Source organism: Orussus abietinus, unplaced genomic scaffold (genome assembly GCF_000612105.2).
Source record: "Orussus abietinus isolate OABI.00-Male unplaced genomic scaffold, Oabi_2.0 scaffold36, whole genome shotgun sequence".
Taxonomy (NCBI): Eukaryota; Metazoa; Arthropoda; class Insecta; order Hymenoptera; family Orussidae; genus Orussus; species Orussus abietinus.
The window spans coordinates 1,026,434-1,040,301 of record NW_019394241.1 but is presented as its reverse complement, the minus strand read 5'-3'; the positions used below and the strand labels follow the sequence as shown (position 1 = coordinate 1,040,301).

General features: G+C 37.6%; 2 protein-coding genes, 1 long non-coding RNA gene and 1 other non-coding gene across 9 annotated transcripts; all 4 read left to right on the top strand.

The window, feature by feature from the left end:
- The first annotated feature begins 4,755 nt into the window (after positions 1–4,755).
- On the top strand, positions 4,756–5,991 carry LOC105703939. The gene is made up of 2 exons (XR_001104411.2): positions 4,756–5,173; positions 5,463–5,991. It is a non-coding gene; the product is annotated as an uncharacterized LOC105703939 (long non-coding RNA).
- A 206-nt stretch (positions 5,992–6,197) lies between these two features.
- LOC105703938 lies at positions 6,198–9,439 on the top strand. 6 transcript variants are annotated; one of them, XM_012432738.1, is made up of 7 exons: positions 6,685–6,934; positions 7,166–7,386; positions 7,538–7,667; positions 7,748–8,023; positions 8,136–8,404; positions 8,491–8,668; positions 8,794–8,934. In XM_012432738.1, exons 3-7 carry the CDS (start codon positions 7,575–7,577, stop codon positions 8,932–8,934), a joined length of 957 nt encoding a protein of 318 aa, XP_012288161.1. In that variant the 5' UTR covers positions 6,685–6,934; positions 7,166–7,386; positions 7,538–7,574. The 6 variants fall into 6 exon arrangements, with proteins under 6 accessions (XP_012288167.1, XP_012288166.1, XP_012288161.1 ...); XM_012432739.2 differs by lacking the exon at positions 6,685–6,934 and adding an exon at positions 6,958–7,095; XM_012432744.1 differs by lacking the exons at positions 6,685–6,934; positions 7,166–7,386 and adding an exon at positions 6,198–6,627.
- An 874-nt stretch (positions 9,440–10,313) lies between these two features.
- On the top strand, positions 10,314–13,831 carry LOC105703935 (soma ferritin). The gene is made up of 3 exons (XM_012432733.2): positions 10,314–10,671; positions 11,560–11,784; positions 13,164–13,831. The coding sequence occupies exons 1-3, from the start codon at positions 10,384–10,386 to the stop codon at positions 13,356–13,358; spliced, it is 708 nt and encodes a 235-aa protein (XP_012288156.1). The 5' UTR covers positions 10,314–10,383; the 3' UTR covers positions 13,359–13,831.
- Trnaa-cgc lies at positions 12,384–12,455 on the top strand. The gene has a single exon. It is a non-coding gene; the product is annotated as a tRNA-Ala (tRNA).
- Positions 13,832–13,868: the final 37 nt, after the last annotated feature.

Genomic DNA, 13,868 nt, shown 5'->3' with positions numbered 1-13,868 from the left:
TGACGCTGTAGTAGAAATACGTATACGTGAAGTTTAGTGTTAAAAAGCCTTTGCCGTCGTTCGGGGCGGGTTTCAGAGGTCCCTAATAAGAGGAATAAAGCGTTCTTCGACTACCAGGACATTCCCCAGGAGTCGTGGAACCCTCCTTCCTTCCCGGCTCGTTAAATGGCCGAGGAAATAAACCCCTAGGGGAGGACGTGCAATGGAAAAGCGCGAGAATTCCCTAGAGTGGCGAAACTGGCTTGCGACCGGAGGAGGCTCCCCTCGGTGAATTTTCGAATATTTTCGAGGAAAACACCCGCGAAGCATCCCCAACGTGGGCTAGACCCTCGCCCATAGGACACCCTAATCTGACGGTGTCGCAGGAGATTTTTTTTTCCATAGAACCGAGTAGGGTACCTGCCCCATGACTGTCCCCTAGAGTGTCCTTCCGGGCGAACGCGTTCGAAGAATGAGGTTATGCGCGAGAGAATATGCGGAAATAATCTCTCCTAAGATTATGGCTTCAAATGGAACTAGGTGCTAACTAGATTGTAATACGTGCACGTTAAATGATATTTACGGTACGACAATGTGCGCAAGGGTAATCAGGAACAAGTGTGCACCGGGTTGGAAATTCCAGTTAGTTAATGAGCTTTAAGGGTGGCCTGATCCAATTTGTATTTGCATGGATGATGTGCACGTTGTTTCGGAAGACTTATTTTCCATTAAATGTATAGTAACCAAAATTTGGTCATTTGAACGTGTCAATTATGTTTCTGTGGCCATAATAATGTACGCGAGGGTAATTAGGAACAAGTGTGCACCGGGTTGGAAATGTGGAGCGGCATGTTCGAGCTTCCTAAACTGTCAGGGGTTTACGGGATTACACGTCGATTACCAGGCTTAATTTCAAACTCTGGGTACGTCGTGCCAACAACTTACAAAGTAAAATTTTTTAAGTAAAACTTAAAAGAATAAATCGATGCAGGGTTCCCACCGACGAAAATTCAACATGGTTGTCCAATCCAAGTGTGGAGCGGCATGTTCGAGCTTCCTAAACTGTCAGGGGTTTACGGGATTACACGTCGATTACCAGGCTTAATTTCAAACTCTGGGTACGTCGTGCCAACAACTTACAAAGTAAAATTTTTTAAGTAAAACTTAAAAGAATAAATCGATGCAGGGTTCCCACCGACGAAAATTCAACATGGTTGTCCAATCCAAGTGTGGAGCGGCATGTTCGAGCTTCCTAAACTGTCAGGGGTTTACGGGATTACACGTCGATTACCAGGCTTAATTTCAAACTCCGGGCACGTCGTGCCAACCCTTTGCGGGTTAGTCTATGGTTTTACAATCAGTCACCCGTGCTGTGACATGGCGAAGGGGGTGCCGGTCTATTCGAAAAATCGGATTAAACATTTTAAATTTCGCTTCGCCGATGCGATGGCTATAGGTAGGGTCTCGTGATCAATGGACCAGCTTTGACCGCGTCCTCCTTCGAGCACCAAGTACAATGCATTTTGCCAAACAAGCGCATACTCATACTTCTTCCTGTCTGACGTTGCCCGCGAAAGCGCTGCGGTTTCATGCCTCTTTCACGGATTCTTTCACCCCTTTCATACGAATTTTGCCTGTCATTGTTTGGATAAATTTCTGACCCTCCCAAGGCGTATGGGCGTGCCTTGATGAATGAGAGGGACATGGACCACTTTTTTTTTTTTAACTGCACCTAAAGAAAAACTGCCATCTGTTTTTGCGACCTAGCCCATCTACTTCCGGGTTCTGTTGGAGAAAATACAATATTTTTTAGTATTATTGTATGGTACGACATGGGTAAGTGTATGTTACATTCATGTCGTTGATAGTATAATATTCCGAAGTTCATTGGTTACTCGAATATCCATAAAGTAACGATAAATCCTAAATAAACCAAGCACCATTACATTACCATTGGATATTCTATCAATATTTCCCGCTGAAAGATGAATACAACTTTTCACAGTTTTGCTTTTATTTTATACAGAGAATGTTTACCTAATTTCTTCCCTGAAATCGTGTAATTCTTAATTATATTTCTCCACGTAACATTACCGCTAACACAAGAAATTAAAAGATACAGAAATTAATATCGTCGGACAGTTCACCCTTTCTTAACGAACCCTTGCCTTTTTCAAATGATTTTATACAGAGATTATTTATCCAATTTAATCCGAAACCGTGTAAATATTAATTACATTTCTCCACGTAACATTGCCGCTAACACAAGAAATTAAAAGATACAGAAATTGATATCGTCGGACAGTTCACCCTTTCTTAACGAACCCTTGCCTCTCTCCAATGATTTTGTACAAAGTATATTAACCAATTTAACCCGAAACCCTGTAACTCTTAATTACATTTCTCCACGTAACATTACCGCTAACACAACAAAGAAATTAAAAGATACAGAAATTGATATCGTCGGACAGTTCACCCTTTCTCAACGAACCCTTGCCTCTCTCCAATGAGCCGGAATTGCGTAACACGTAACCACCGAGGCGAGGTCTTTGCGGAACTCGGTAAGTACTCGGTACTCGGTACTCGGCACTTGGAAACTTAGAAGTCCCCTCCAACGTCCTGGAAAGGTGCCCCTAGCTTTTTTTTACTATGAATGATGATGTATGGATGTTGGCTGGGTGCTGGGGGCTCGGTAAAGGGTTCCATTGTTGCACCCCCCGGGAACACCGACCCTCTCCCCTGCGGGTAGACCTACGTGAAATATTACCGGCGAGCAACAAACTGCATTCTGCAGCCAGTACACTGTTAATTTTATGCCCGATTTTTTGCCACTCCATCTAGCCCCCTCTTCCACGAGGGGGGGGGGGGGGGCAAACAACCCTTACGACGCGAGGAAAGTTTTTTAGCGTCAATATCTTCCTTATATATAAGTGTATAAATATTTTAATATTACATACAGTGTATATCGATAAAGCGCTGAAAACTATTAACAAGAACTATTGCCAAAAAATATATCCTAGCGTCATCAATGGCATAATTGCTTCACATTGAAAGAAATTTTTTATAACGTCTGACCGCCTTAATTTTTTAGCGAGGTGTTTAATTTTTACGTGCCAACTGCGTACAAATATGGATATTAGTGAAAATGGAATAAAGTGGGTTTTAAAGGTTTTAAATAAATCTATTAACACATTCCAGGCCACAGTTGGTTTATAACAATGTATTCGTTATTTGTTTCAGCACTGAGTGTGTTAAATAAATACTTTTGCAATGATACAGTCAGTAATAACTGTTATAGAATACTTTTAGAGAAGAAACGCGCGAGATAATCGTGAACGTGTCACTTTCGCATTAATCTCGTTTAATTTTTCAAAGAATGGCACGTATCGATTTCTTATTTAGTAAACACTTTTTGGAATGTAGTGATTTTTAATTCAAAGTCGCATACTTCGATCTTGGAATGAATTTCCGTCTACATTGGCTTTGCACTTCTTCGACATAAATTCTAAAAAAATATTTGATAATGGTAACTAATCCATACAAATTACGGGAAATTAAATACTAAAAGCGTATTAATTTTGCCTATGTATTTTTCTGTAAAACAAAACCATCGTAATATTCTAATTTTTACTTTCTGCAGGTATTTTATCAGCGCATTAAATCCTCCACGACGAGCAGAAACTTCAAACAAGTAATGTAAACAAGAGACATGTCTCCGCCATTTTTCGATTATTAATTACGTACGTCCAACGGAGAAAATGCTTTTATCGAAAGACAAAGCTTTTAGTGCACGAGTCTTCAGTATTTTAATAGTAAATCGCGGATTTCGTAGGAGCGAAAGACGACCGGCAATTAATAATGGAGCCAGTAATAGGACACCGGACAGGGCATAATATGCAAATCCGATCGGACACGGTTTTAGAAATTTGCCGCAGGCCCCCACTCGGCTTCCAACAATGCGTGACTCCGCCAACAATGGGAAATAATAAACCGTGATAAATAGCCCAGCAAATACACGACAATCGAACTCCGGCTTGCTCCAGGTGCACGATTCAGATTCTTGAATAAATACGCTCGACAAATAACGAAGGACAGGGAGGGGGCGTTACGCCCAGGAATACCCGGTATTAATTTCCCCGTTTGCATGTTTACCCGGTCTTAATTCCCCCGAAGCGGAGGAAGGGTGAAAGGAGAATCACCGAACCGATTGCTCGGGTTTCGCGAACAGAAAAGAAATTGTCGACAAAACGAACTACCGAGGCAATCAGCTGATTCACTAATAAGTCGATTAACTTTTGCAAGTTCGTCCTTCAACGTGTGGTTGTCACGTTTGGTTCCCCCGTTTACGGGAAACAATGTATAAAGTATTACGAAAACGTTGCAGAATGCACCTTGTATTACGTTTCCCGTAATTAATTTTATTTACAAACTTCCCATTTCTTATAAACATTCACTGTAGCCTTCTCACCGATTCAAACTTGCCGCTACTACGGCAATTGGTACCTGACCCCGCCACCTGGCGGCGCCATATACATGAGGAAAATATTCAGAGTTCTAAACGCTGTAATTTACATCAGGACCGATGAGAAATTCCCGGGAACTTATCGGTAATATCTCCAAATCTTTTTTTTTCCCAGTGAAATTATGAGAATTTAAATATTTCCGCCGGAGTGAATGAGAGGTTCTGATTGATCGTAGAGATTATTCTTTAACTTGAACTCCGAAGTGCATTGAAAAGAAATGTTATTTAAACGAAAAAGCCTAAAGTGTAAATACCAGAAATTAAGGTTCTTGTAAATTCTCGGTATTCTCGGCAACTTATCTCCCTGATATTTACACATATGGACTTCGAAAGGATAATTACACATACATGAACAGGAAAGTACTCACATGCGTCATATAGTGAGCATGTTAGACTATATAAGAGAAGCGAACGAATCTTTTCCTCATATTACGTCAGTGCACCGTCTCAGCCATCATCATGAAGTGTTTATTCTACATTGCGCTCTTGCTCGTCCTTGTGTGCCAAATTTTTGGACAACTAGATGACATACAGAAACAGCTCGAAAACTGCCAAAAGAATAAACTATGTGCAAATGGAGAGGAATGCTCTATAAGACGGTATTTCTGCATCAGAGCTCCGTGCCCACCACCGGAAGTGATCTGTCAACCGATTCGTAACGACTGATTGAAAGTAAATCTCAAAATATGCATTGTCTTACCCACACTCACCCTCTCGCTTTTCAGAGGCGGGATTCTCGATACTAATTCGACAGCTATCTGAGCTGTTTGATTATCAAATTCATCAGTTTTCTTTGCTTGACAAAGGATTAAAACCCACGTTCCAGCAAAGTGCGCTGTTTTAATGACCGCGAAATAGAACCTAACTTTACTCGTCTCGAAGACTTTAGTCGTTGTGTTTTAAAGTTAAAAAGGAGCGTTAAAAAGTAGTCAAATAAATAATAATATTATTATTCTTCCAGATATTATTCCAAACCGAAACTGGATGAGGACACCATGAACATGAAAGTGCTACAATGTGCTGTTTATAATTTTTCGGTGTATCTACGTGTTTATTTCTTCATTCATTTACACTCTCAATATCTGAAATGATCAGTCAGTTAAATTGTTTGTTAATCAACGGCTGTTTTCCATTTTTATTGTTTCTGAAACGTGAATTTCTAAGCGCCCGGTATTGTTATCAATAAACGCACACCTGGTACCGCAAAGAGCGTTCTCTTTAAGAGATTGAAGTCTTGAAAAAGGGTGCTAATAAAAAGTGGTCCATGGAGACAGATTGAAGGGCGTACTGAAATAAATCAGTCTTTTGTTTTACAACCCTAAATCGGCCGCTGGGGATTTAACACGAAGTAACGTCCATTCATTCCAACACCCTAACTGCTGTGCAAAAGAATTAAGAGCATGTACCGTCTTAACCGTACATAAGCACAACCGTTGTAAATTAATACCTCGTAGAATTTACTCAGTGAAAATATATTCAATTATATATTACTTGGCGTGATAAAAGAAATGTAGAATATTTATCTTACTTAAATGCAGACTCGAGAAAATCTCATGAAAACGATAGTTCACCGTCTCTCCCCGTCAATCCTGACAAAGAAACAAACAAAAAATGGGAGGGACAACGTGGTAAAAAAAAATAGTTGCCCTCTTCTTAAGGGACCGCTTCGGTATATAGCCTCTTCGATTCTTGCAGTCTCTTCCGGCAGAGCCCCCTATGTCCGAACGCTTGGCAATCCTCTGATTTTTCGAATTAAACAAAAAATCATTCTGCGAGCAGATTCAAAAGCTAACAAAACGACGACCTACGACAGCTTTGCCAAATCCAGGAGTCGGGTCGCGGCTAGGGGTCGCAGCGCAGAGAGCAGAGAGTTGGGAGCAGAAATGAGGAGGATCCCTGAGTTGGGCCACCACTGGGGTGTATCAGATGGCAAGTGCGCGAACCGCCCACATTCTTCACCGAGGGCAGCACAGAACGCGATCGTTCAACCTAGCCCATAAACTGCGAATTCATTTCTATTTATACTTTGTCCCCCTATTTAGTCTGATTTAGTCTCCGGCAATGCTTCATATACCTGAAAATGAATCTTTCCCTGTCCAGACGCGTTCTGCAACGAGTTGAAGCCAGTGAGTAGTTCCGAGGAAAGGCAGTAGAGGTCTCACGAGTTCAGTAGGTCGAAAAAGAATTATTTTTGATTATATGCAAATCTGGTTTCATTCTGTGTTTTTAGTCTGTAATTTTTTATGTCTTTATTCTATGTTTTTACACAAATTGGATACTTATCTTGCAATTACAGTGTTCGTGACAGGTGGAACCATGACTTGATATAATATTTAGTGAATCTTCTTGGTGCCATGTTTATGTTAGCAGAAACTGTTTCCAACCTTCTCTCCTATCAAATGTGCAATCTATAAACTTTTTATTGTTCGGAAGGTAATGGATATTTGAACGATTATAATGAATGGTGATTAACTCGATGAACAATCCATAATTTAATTAGTCCCTATGTAATTGCTAATGCAAATGGATACGACAGGATATGTGCTATCCTATTGGCTAATAAACGTTGGAATGCATTTGGAATACAATCATATGTCAGTCTCTTCGTTTCTCTACCATGGCTCATGCGAACCGTCCTTAACTTTGTCTCATTTGATTTTTTAGCGATTTTTAGTTATCCAACCCTATTATTTCAAACATCAAAGGTCGAATACATGTTTCGCTCCAATCAGCAGCCGAAGCATCATTCTGCTAATGGAAATTTAACGAGTATTATCATACCTCTGTTGTATCGTGTATTTAGACATCTACGTTTGACAGCCTTTTAAATCTCTTACTACATATATTTGGGTAATAAGTAGGAATATTCATGAACATACTGCACTGTAAGCATATTAATTTACTCACTTTTATAAGACATTTGTCAAAACTGTCAAAAATTACAGAATAACGAATTTGCAAAACGGTTACATGATAATTACCCTTTGTTGCACACGTTTTATTCCATACATGTACCGATTTTGATTTCTATTTCAGATTCAACACAAATCCGTTAGAAAGCTCAATAATTACAATGACTTTAGGACGAATAGTCACTTCCATCTGTCTGCAGCGATTTGTCTGCAGAGCCACCTCTTCCAACACATTCCGATACCAACAGAACTTGGTAATTGATATGAAACGATAGCACGAATACATGACTTTTTAGTGGATGTTAACATATTATACAAAAGGTTTGTTCAATAGGTATTTAAAGTGACAAATGTTCGATTTCTATCCGAGCATCGGATTACCAAAAATATCGAGTTCATATCGAACGATCGACAGGTTGTCGTAAATAACAATACGGTGCAATGCATGAAGGAATCATCAAATCGTCCACTAATAGTATTACTGAGTTGGCTTTTGTGCAAACGCAAACATATCATGAAATTTGCGAAGCTATACATGGAACGTGATTTTGATGTCTTAACTGTATCAATCAGCCCTTGGCAACTTATGTGGCCAGTTCAAGGTTCACGGGTAAGCTATTTTTCTGAATACTATAGTTGTTCATACAATGAGTTGCAACAACTAGTGTTTCTTTCTCCGTGCATGAGATAACATTTTATTTAATGTCGAATGGCTGTTTTAGATAACTGCAGCTGATCTTTTAACATTTTTACATAAGAATACCAATTATCAACATGTGGTATTGCACGGATTCTCAGTGGGAGGATACATGTGGGGCGAAGTGTTAGATTTAATACACTCAGACCAGAAAAAATATAATCATGTGATAGATCGTATTGCGGGACAAGTCTGGGACAGCGCTGTGGATGTTAACGAATTGTCAATTGGAACTCCACGTGCTGTCTTCCCAACCAATGCTATGCTGCAATCAGTGCTTCAAAAATATTTAGAGTATGTTGATGGAAAGTCAAATAATATATGAAAAGATATAAAAAGATATAAAAAGATATAAAAATTTGCCATTGTTTCCTTTTTAGGTACCATATGAAAGCTTTCTATAAACAATCGACTCAGTACTACGTTCGCTCCAGCCAATTGTTTCATACAACTCCTGTGCGAGCACCAGCATTACTTTTATTAAGTGATACCGATCCAATCGGCACGGTAACAAGTAATACTAGAGCGCATGACTCTTGGCAATCTCTAGGTATAAAGGTAAATGTTATATGTTCAAAACTATACCTTCTGGTTTGATGTTCATTTATGCATATTTTACAGTACTATAATAATATAGTGATAAAATGTATTTTTCAGTATTTTAATGCCATTTATATTTGCAGACATACCAGAAGGTATTTAAAGGATCGCCACATGTAGGACATTTTCAGATGTATCCTAAGGAGTATGTTGCTGAACTCTACGCATTCCTCGACAAGTTACAATTCGTGCAAAATAAAGAAAAAATAAGAGCTCGCCTCTGATTTTAAATACAAGTAAACACACGAATGAATTTGTGAAAGCACTTCTCGTCGTCTCATTGCTCATCAATTTATTTTGTCCATAATGACACTTAATGACCGAAAAGTAATTACATCGATGCAATCTGTGTTACTGTTTGACTGACTGAATATGATAGGGTTATAAAGTATTAAGTAATAACTTTTTTGTTTCTAAAAAAATATGGATGTAGTACCTTGGTTATTTTGTGATACTTTGAAAAATCAATAGTAATATGAAAATCTCTCTCTCTGATGTTCAGAGGTTTGTAAGATTTGGGACGCTATGTGTTCGTTATAAAATTACATGAACTTGAGAAGACAAGATGTTTTTCTTGAATTATCAAATGCTACATATATGTATACCGATGACGATTACGTATTAAATATGCATATATAATACAATAGGAAATAAAGTTATAATAAGTGAAGGCCCTATAAACATAGCATGTTTAAGCAGACAACTCACAATAAACATTTTTCAATTTTATAAAGAGGCGAGCCCTAGTACCGATAACATGAAAATTAAGATAAAAGGCCATTTTAGGTTTTCAACTAGCGAACGGTCAGCTTATACCAAAGATGACTAGAATAGAATATTTTTCTATTTTCTTACTTATGTTTTTATTTTTCCAATGCCTGTAAGAAGTGTACGCATGCTTTTTTTTTTTTTTTCTAGAAAGTGATCAGCTTATACCAATATTGATAATCTTGTACTTTCCCATTTTCATTCTGATAATCAAATGAATGAGATAGTTGAATAAATACTTTACTTCAAAAATTACTCTGATGTACCGAAGCCGAAATTACGACGTCCTTCCTCTATCCTGAATCTTACATTGTACATGTAAAAGATCGTAATTACTTTTCCTCGAATATCAAGTAATTATGATATTATGATCATAGATCACGTTAAAAATACGTCAAAAAAAATCAGACAATGTACCATTTCAAACAACTTTCTCAGGACTTTGTTTTTTATCATTTGTTACATCATAAAAACTAATGTATATTTCGAGTTCAGTAGATGCAACACTTTGTTATTAAGCCAAAATTCGTTTTCCGTCGTAACTATGCATTGTATACAAAAATGTTTCAAACAAATGTTGTACAGCACGTTCCACTGAACACCTTTTGTAAGAAACATTTTCTCCTGAAGGGCTTCCTTAAACCGAGAAATGATACTTTTCTACGGAGTCCTTGGACCACCGAACGCAGGGCAGCCTATCGATTCTCGGCGCGCCTTCCCTCTCTCCGCGAATATGCCGCATGCCACGAGTTCGCGCAAGCGTAGTTACGATGCAATTTCATATGCAATTATCTTGAAAAATTTCGTTCGAGGTTGCGCCACGAATATCAGCCAGTACGACAACGTCCAGGTATCGGTTTGGACTTGCGCAGAGAATTTGTTGCCGGATAAGCAACGTAATTCCTATGTACACGCGTATACACAATCGCAGTGTTTGGAGTACATCGGTCAAACTCTCTAGTGTATTCTTCAAGGGAAGTACCAACAGAATCGGTCAGTCAGTGCCAGTCTGCCGAGTCGAGCAGACAATTTCTCCCAATTTTCTGCTCCAGATAGTACATTATTATCACAGAGACCTTCAGAAATCGTTCGCCATGAGTCTAGCAAGGCAGAAATTTCACGAAGAGTGCGAAGCGGCGCTTAATAAGCAAATCAATTTGGAGTTGTACTCGAGCTACGTTTATCTCTCCATGGTCGGTGTACTTAGTATTTTTACACTTTCTTTCAAAAGAATCTTCGTAGAATTTATGTTTCATGTGCAAAAAATTTAGTTACTCAAAAGCTTCGTTGCCTGTTTTAATCCTCGGCCTTAAAATGCTGCTTGAAATTAAATCAACAATAGCCAGCGTGTCGTTTAATTTTTTGCATATTCGAAAAATGTTCTGCGAATCAGTTTTTAAATTCTGATTTCACGTAAGTGGTCACAAATGTTAATCACGGTATTTATTAAAGATCTAACGGCATAACCAGCATTTTCAAACAATGTTCTTTTTTTTTTTTCTTAAGATGAAAGAAAGAAGAATAATTGTGTTTACGGAGTTACTCTGAAATTTCAGTTTTGATTCTCTTGAGGTTTCAAAATGACTGTCTTTATCATTCTTCTTTTCGTTCCATTGAGGCATTGTAACAAGATATTGTTTGGTCTAACGCCTTATCATTCCTTTCGAAGAACTAATCTGCGAAACAAATTTTCCTGCGCCGCCATTTTATTATGGAAAGTCACGTTTTTTTTCAATAATAGGAAATACCTAGGCAAAGTGTCTGTTTACTGTGAAGAAAAGTTTACATCGAGTGACTACATTTACTTGAAATTCATATAAAGACCGTTTCATAATCACCTATGATATATGATCGTTTTTTAATAAACGGTTATGAAGGAAAATAATAGTCGGATTCCATTCTTGAGACATGGAAAATACTGTTACTCATTTAATGTACCTATCTCTGTAAGGCGAATAATATCTTCCCCATATTATTTGGAACTGCTAGACATTTTTTTCTTCCATTTGTCATCGATAAGGTACTTAGTATTAGGATTAATATTTAATATTAATAAAGTCCTGCTTTTCTTTGGAATATAGGCATATCACTTCGACCGATGTGACGTAGCTCTTCAAGGTCTCCACAAATACTTCAAAAGTGCGTCCGATGAAGAACGCGAACACGCAATGAAGTTTATGACGTACCAAAATAAAAGGGGCGGATCTATTGTACTAACGGATATAAAGGCTCCTGAAAAAGATAACTGGGGCACTGCCAAGGAAGCGATGGTGGAAGCATTGAATTTGGAAAAGAAAGTCAATGACGTGAGTTATAATATTTTCTCGATATTTCAAGTTTCATGCTCCATCATGCCCCAGAAATATTTTAAATAATTGCAAATTTGTTGCGCAAAACATTGCTGAACTTCCTACGAGATGATATCTATCCAGGAAGCGTTTTATTTTCAATCCACCGTCATTCGTCATCAAACTCTCATCTACGGTCATTTCATGGAAGAGAACTGTCGTCACGGAAATATAGATAAACATCACACGCAATACAATGCAGTAAACAAATTTACGAATATTATAACGTCATTTCATGTTAGCATTCCCAGCGAAATTCATATGAACTTTGATTCGAGGCACTTTAGATTAATCCACATTTGCTTTATTGCAATTTTGAGAAGCAGTTTCAGATGTTAGAATATTAAAATTGCAAAAAGTTATCGAGGAAAGTAAAACAGATTCGTCATAGATAACAGCTGGAAATTGATTAACGCGTCATGATTATATTGACATAATGAGACAAAACAGATACCGCTGTAGTGAAGGTAAATCCTCAAAGCAATGATCTATTGTTCAGTTATTAAATCGGACAGATTTGTGACAGTAATACTAAAATAAGAACAGTACTTTCAGGTGGGGGTGTAACTCAGTGGTAGAGTGTCCGCTTCGCATGCGGAAAGTCCTGGGTTCAAATCCCAGCTCCTCCAGGTTTTTTTTTTTCTTATTAAATTATTTATATTAAGCTAACTTACTTACAAGATGTATAGGATTTTTTTGTATGATTGTATTTATGTACTTTTACCGCAGAGTGTACTTGTTAACGACCAGGCGATAATCAGCGCTCTTTAGCACTCAACGCCGACATACACGTAATGTGCTCAGCATAAATGGCACCTCACGTTTGTAAACCGACTTTTTTTATTTAAACACCGAAAAACTGATTAAACTCGAAGCTAAGTACATGTTTATGTACATACTGTAAAATCATGTGTACTGAGTAAAGGTAGTAATTCAAACAATCACTTAAAGTAAATCTTGTATCGTTTGAAGACTTATCGAAACGATTAATGTGATTCTTTTAAACATATAATTTACACTTGCAAAACTAAATTCTAACGAGGTAAAATGTATTCTAATATACATTATGACATGTTTTATAAATAATTTAGATATTTAAAAGCACCATACAATCGTACGTTATTAAAATCTTTAGGAGAATACAATTAAGAAGAACTGTACTTACATTTGAAGAAATCAGAGTATCTGTTGTGGTAAACATTTTTTTTGTATCGCTTGATAAAAATTATAACTCGAATGTTGTTAATGATACCGACGATTAGGGAATGAATACATTATTTTAAGCTCTTGTTCATTTCAAGTAAATTAAATTAAGATTTACTCCATTTCTTTTACAGAGCCTGTTAGAGTTGCATGCCTTGGCGTCAGGACACAACGATCCGAATTTCGTGGACTTTTTGGAAACGGAGTTTTTGCAAGAGCAGGTCGACGCGATAAAAGAAATCGCCGATCATGTGACAAATCTAGAAAGAGTTGGAGAAGGCCTCGGCGTTTTCGTTTTCGATAAAGAACTCCACGAATCTTCATCATGAATCTAAATAAACGTCATCGAACGGCGACAAAAGGATTTAAAAGGCGATCGAAATAGTAATTTGAAATGAATTTTTTTCACGAGGGTCATTATCGAAGAAAAGAGTAAACACAACACTAATAAACAAAAAAGATAAGGAGTATTATGTTGGAGAACGTGATTTGATTTGTGTCATTGACGAGCTGAAGATTTGTACTACAAAAACCGAGTATTACCTGTCAATTATATAGATCGCACAAATAGGATTGTATGTGTCTTATTGTTCTTACTGAAACGCAGAATAATTATCAACACACCTCCATACACATGTGTACTTTCCATTGATCATTTTAGTGTAACAGTGTTGTTAAAAATTGTACAATTACAGCGTTCTTGTAATAGCTGCAAATGTCAGTCAATGCGGGAAAACTTTTTTTCTTCCTATTGTAGTTATTGTAATATCTTTAATATTCAATATACCAAATTGAGCATATACAAAGTTGTTGCAGTGTTTTTATTTTAACATGTATGT

Coding starts and splice junctions, on each gene's coding strand:
- LOC105703938 (XM_012432741.2), top strand. CDS start 7,575: ATGACTTTAGGACGAATAGTCACTTCCATCTGTCTGCAGCGATTTGTC. Junction 7,668..7,747: donor TCCGATACCAACAGAACTTG/GTAATTGATATG, acceptor TTTGTTCAATAG/GTATTTAAAGTGACAAATGT. Junction 8,669..8,793: donor GGCAATCTCTAGGTATAAAG/GTAAATGTTATA, acceptor TTATATTTGCAG/ACATACCAGAAGGTATTTAA.
- LOC105703935 (XM_012432733.2), top strand. CDS start 10,384: ATGTACACGCGTATACACAATCGCAGTGTTTGGAGTACATCGGTCAAA. Junction 10,672..11,559: donor GCTACGTTTATCTCTCCATG/GTCGGTGTACTT, acceptor TTTGGAATATAG/GCATATCACTTCGACCGATG. Junction 11,785..13,163: donor TGGAAAAGAAAGTCAATGAC/GTGAGTTATAAT, acceptor TTTCTTTTACAG/AGCCTGTTAGAGTTGCATGC.